Source organism: Galleria mellonella, unplaced genomic scaffold (genome assembly GCF_026898425.1).
Source record: "Galleria mellonella isolate WM207_F2 unplaced genomic scaffold, CSIRO_AGI_GalMel_v1 utg223, whole genome shotgun sequence".
Taxonomy (NCBI): Eukaryota; Metazoa; Arthropoda; class Insecta; order Lepidoptera; family Pyralidae; genus Galleria; species Galleria mellonella.
Window position 1 is genome coordinate 1,912,443 of NW_026442042.1, and position 6,000 is coordinate 1,918,442.

A 6,000-nucleotide genomic window follows, 5' to 3' on the forward strand; every position below is an offset into this window, starting at 1 on the left:
CATTGGGAGCACCCGACATTGTATGCACTTAGGTATTATGTACATATTTTATTAGTAGATATGCGAAATGTATGATATTGAATGAAGACGCTTTTAAGTTTCTGATATTTGTGAACTCGTGCAAGATATCGTTATCATATTTGAAAAATTTCAATTAAAAGTAAAATTGGTTTGTCTTTTATTTCCGTTTTACATGTGTCAAATGTAATGATGTAATTAAGAAACGGTTACTTAATTATTTTTATGGACACATCATTAAATAAAATATTATTATTATACGCAAAACATAAACATAGTAGAATTAAAGTAAATGAGAATCCCATTAGAAACATTTTATGTTAAAATTTGCTTGCTATTTTTACGAGGCCCCTAAAAAGTTATAAGGTCTCTTATGGAGCCAAGTCTGGCATCGTTGAAATTGTTAGTAACATTAATACAACAAAAGAAAAATCTCAGACTTGAGATTACAGATAGATATGAGACCTCATTACTTTTTATGGTGAAGAAGTGGCAAGATTTTGTATTAAATTTAAACGTAGAATAACTTTGTAAGGATTTTATTTCTTATTGCAAGTTAGAAAAATCTTCATTTATTAAGAAGATGAAAACCTATGATATACCTAAGTCCTCTTACGAGATACATTTTCAAATATATTTTTCTAATCTCAACGGTATAGTTTATCTGATTCCTTATATGTGTAAATTTTTATTTAACAGAAGACATTATAATATATCAGGCTTTAACTGTCCACTGCTGAACATAAGCTTCCCCTTTGGGGGGCTTTACCAGTAGTTGTCACGCTTGGCAAGCGGATTAGCAACCGCAGTTAAGCTTTGAAGGTATTTTAAGAGGGACGCTGCTGCCCATCCTTCGCCCTCTCTCAGTCGTCACTTATGTCACCCACGATAAAGGAAAAGGTGGCCTATTTTATGCCGGGACTACACGGCAAAGACGTTATATGTGTAATAGTGATCTTGAAACTCCTTTGTTTTGTTCTCGTAAATAATATCATTTTAGTTGTCAGAAGTATGGGCAATTATAGAAATAAAAATATTATATGATTGGTCGTGAGGGAAAGGAAACGTAGTTCTCTTTAGAGAGCGCGGTGTTTAGTAAAACAAAAGCACGGGAACGATTTAACAAACTGCCATATTTTAACAACATGTAATTAAAGGTTTGGCTCCGCTCGAATATGCATAAATCATGCGTCTGCCGCGAACTGCCGACCGAAATAGAGAAAAAATTAAAAACATTAAGCGCTCCGGACTTGGATACATAAAAATAATATCGATAGCTGCATTTGGTAGTTGAGAGATGCTATCTCTCTTCTGTTCACTCGTAACTTTAAACTTACGTTAATTAATCCAAGATGGAGTACCTAGACTTAGATATTAGTTAGAATACATATATAGATACATGTTTAGTGCTCTATTAAAATAAAATTATGTATATAAATTAAAACTTTATGAAGAGTGTCCTCTGCTTTCAGCATTCTTTTCTAGTTGGCTAATATTTGTAACTAATATTGAAATTTGAGTTCGTCGTCATGAAAATTGTATGTCGTAAATATATAGGTAAATATATTCTCGTAATATTGTTAAAGAGTCAAAAAATTCTTTTGTTAACTGTTATGTAGTAAATAACGGTGTTATACTGTATATTATCAATCGACTTCAAAAAGAAAAAGGTTCTTAATACGATTGTATATTTTTTTTATATTTGTTACCTCAACTGCGTCATTTATAAACCGATTTGGAAATTCTTTTTTATTGGAAGGATATACTTACAGTTTAGTTCCACAGAAATTTTATAAAATCGTTTCAGTAGTTTAGTTGTTGAAACGAAATTAATAATTACAAATAATAATAATACTTATTTGTTCTTCTCCACGATCCTGGATATTTCTGATTATGTAAGATTTTTTCTTATTATTTTTTTTTTAAATTAAATGGTGTTAGATGATTAAAGCTGTACATTTAAAACCCCCTCTATAGTTTGTTGATCTATGTGGTGTAATTTACAACATATTTAATCTGCACTCTCGAAGTCCCTTATGATGTCCATGTCGATTTTTTTGAAACACAATCTTAAATTATATTAATAACAACATTACTTTATACGATGCTTTATTACATGCTTACTAGTTTTTGTCCACTACTTCGTACGCATTGATTTCAGAAATAGGAAAATCAATGGAATAGTCTAGAAGTAGGTACCTAAATGTCACATCAAGGTAAAATATACACCAGTATTTAGACTTTCAGAAATACAACGACGGAAACCACATTCGAGCAGTTGTTTTTGTGTGATGCCGGTATAAACATACAAACAGTCAGACAACATTTCTAAAAATATTGTTTTGGCTTTTTTTGTTTTAATTAAGTATTAATTTTTCTTCAATATTTTGCACACAATTTTATTAGCTTAGTAAAATATTAAGTCTAGGACAGATACATTATTAATAATATGTATGTGACAACCGATATACACTATCGGAGATAATTTCATGGTAATTTACAATTTTCTACTGAATAATATAATACTAATGGGAATGCACTTAAGGAATTTTCTCTCGTTTGGGTCTTATAAGGAGAAATTCATGATTCTTAATAAACATAATACCTATATGTTTATTAAGTTTTATTGTGAAAGATAATATTTTCAATACTTAATGTTTTTATAATTAATATTATGTGAAGTAATGTAGTTGGCTAAAATAATGTTGGTTGTAAACAAGTACGTTACATCACCCGAATAATATCCATTCCAAAAAGGAATAATCTCAGGGTTTCGCAGTCAATTGAAATAAATAATTGTACCACCTCTTAATTTTAAGGCGGGCAATGTAAACATAACCTTTACGTACTGCGGCTGTCCCGCTCGCGTGTTCTCGTTCTCTTACGAGGCGAAGCTCGTAAGCTCATAATTCACGGGCCGGGGTGGGGTATCTCGAAGGCTGCGCCGGCGCCCGGGGGGGCGGAGGGGGTCGGGGTGCTCGCGCGCAGCTCTTGGTTTCGGACCCTCGGGCGGAGAAGCGGGGCCGGGACGAGGTGACAACCGCTCGTTACGTCTATTCCAAGCCAGTTATTAAAAACGTCTCGGCGTGAGCGGAGTGCCGCCCTGTAATTATCCAGTTGACGGTTTCGTTGCGTTCACGTTGTCACCGCACTCGCCGGAAATGCAATACGTGGATCCGCCCGCTCAACAGGTCCGTCCGCCCGCCCACAACTTTTACCTATTAATTGACGTTTCGATATACAGTTGGGTCCAATATTTTGAAATAAGTGTTCATAACTATTTGAAATATAATAATTAAAATAAATGTTATTTTTAAAATTTATTAATGTTTGTGGAAATAAAAAAAAATACAGTCTATAAATAAATATAGTTGATCTTAATATATGTATTCATTAATATTCAATGACATTTTTTTTGCAGATGATGAATATGATGGGAGGTTACACATGCGGCTATGGCCGTGGGGATGCGTTGTCACCAGCATCGGATCTATCATCATGCAGCAGTGCTTCCTCAGGTGCATGGTGTGGAGCACCTGCGTGGCGTGAACTACCACCGTATCCACCTCAGTACCCAACATACTGGCCGTCAACCCCCGCCGCTTCCGAGGAAGCACGTGAACTCCAGCGCCGTTGTGCTAAGTGCCGGTGCCCTAACTGCCTCACTGAAGCCGCCGGTTTCGGACCTAACTATGGCAAAGATGGAACAAAAAGGGAACACGTGTGCCATGTACCAGGCTGTGGAAAAGTATACGGGAAGACATCCCATCTCAAAGCTCACCTTCGCTGGCATACCGGGGAACGACCATTCGTTTGTAATTGGTTATTCTGTGGGAAACGATTTACACGCTCTGATGAGCTCCAGAGACATTTGAGAACGCACACTGGTGAGAAAAGATTCTCTTGTCAGCTATGTGCTAAGCGATTTATGAGGTCAGATCATCTTGCGAAACATGTTAAGACCCATGCAAATGTATCGAGGAAAAATAAGAAAGCGAAAGAGGACGACAAGGAAGAGCCGCCTAAATTGGCTGAGAAAACAGAACAAGGACAGTTGAGAAGCGAGCCAACCCCGCCTCCAGTGTCTGTCGGCAGCACTAATTACGGTACAGTACCGCAAGTCGCCAGTTTCCCTAAACAGATATCCCTTAACTATGCTTCGGTTGCTCCCAACGTGGTGTCAAGTGCAGGGAATGGCTACAACAGTGCACCGTTCGGTAGTGGTGTGATGAGTGGTTGGTATCCTGACGTGCGACAGGATTTTTATGCGCATACGCCCATGAGAGATCACCGAGTATATCAACAGTATCCTACTCCTCATTTGAGTACTTATCAGTGTGCCGCAAAAGATAACTATACTGTATTCCAAGGACATTACAATCTCCAGCCTCCTGTTGCCATGGGACAATAAGTATGAAATAATTATCTGTGCATGTTTATAGTGATACAATTTATTTAATGGATAATTAGAGGTTTTTCACATAGTTTGTTGCTGCTAGCGTTTATGTAAATATACGTATGTTTTGTTTGTCACCGTTTGTTTAGTTACCATAAACGTGAAATATGTTTTTATCAAAAAATCCAATTATCATGATATTACATGTGCCTTTAAATATCAATTAATACTGTTTTTTTCTTTAATAAATAAACGAAGTTATATTTTAAATATTGTCTATGATTTTTAACATAGATTATAGAAGGTTTAGTCAAAACATCTGCTATTATCTACTGACGTCTGAAATATTTTTGGTTCAATCACCATATGTAAATAGATTTTAATATTTTTTCTTCTTAAGAAAAAATGCAGGTATTCATTTTTGTCAGTCTATGAGGTATTTATATATTACACATGTTTAAATTGAACGGTTGCGAATGAAAATTATACCTCAACTTAATACATACCTGCTTTGTATGTTGATACACGCGTGATAGGTCGCGAAGAAACAGCTACTAAGAAATAATTAGCAAACTTTTAAAACAAGATATAAAATCGTAATTATTATTTTTAAATATACATAATAATATTTGCTGAATATTGCCTAGCCTGACATACAGTCAACATGAACGGCTCTGAGTCACATATCGTCAAAGTCGTAGAATACTGACGGACCTGACAAATATTACACATAAAGATCCGTCAGTATTCTACGACTACGACGATATATTGATGGCCATAAAAATTCAAAATTAATATGACAGGCAACGTTAATCTCCCTACTACTTTATATTAAAACATGTTTGTTGGAATGTGGGCTTGTCAATAGACGTTCTCCATAAAAGTACCATTCAGCAAATATCTCTGACTACTCCATCGGGGATTACAATCGTGATTATATTTAATTAAAACGACACAATGATCTTGGAGTAATGTAATTATTTATGTCAGCTTTATTCACAATAAAGTAAGTTAAGAGCGTATCTTTTAGTGATTGCTTAATAAAAATATTATTGCATAATTGTCGTTTTAGTTCGTGAAAAATGTTGTAATATAACATTTTTAAATAATGTATCAGAAACATCCAAAATGTTCAATTGTTTTTTGATAATTGACAGATAAATGCGAAGTTGCCATATTTCGTTATGAACTCTCCTAGGATATACCTACTTTTTTAGTTATAAATAGTATCTCCATGCATTATCAGTTATATTCTAATAATATAAATACGAAAGTATGTGAAGTTTGTATTTGGCATTCAATCCCGATTCAACAAATGAATGGAATTAAATAAAATTTACGAGTAGTAAGTACTTGTACACTGGTAAATCATATCATAAATGAATGCATAAATTACTTGTTATTCTAAATAATACAAGAAAGCTACAAGTTATAGCTACGATCTCGTAGCGTCATTGTAGCAAGCGCGTAGAACGGTTGGTCATTGTCCGTCATACAGTGTGAATTAAGCTACGTGATTTACTTATTGTCTGTCCCTAGATAGTTACTAGTTATACTCTTAAACGATTAGTTATATCCTTTAGTAT

General features: G+C 34.6%; 1 protein-coding gene across 1 annotated transcript; it reads left to right on the forward strand.

Moving 5' to 3' along the window:
• Nucleotides 1-3,045: 3,045 nt before the first annotated feature.
• On the forward strand, nt 3,046-4,662 carry LOC113517489 (transcription factor Sp5-like). The gene is made up of 2 exons (XM_026902168.3): nt 3,046-3,209; nt 3,440-4,662. The coding sequence occupies exons 1-2, from the start codon at nt 3,180-3,182 to the stop codon at nt 4,427-4,429; spliced, it is 1,020 nt and encodes a 339-aa protein (XP_026757969.2). The 5' UTR covers nt 3,046-3,179; the 3' UTR covers nt 4,430-4,662.
• Nucleotides 4,663-6,000: the final 1,338 nt, after the last annotated feature.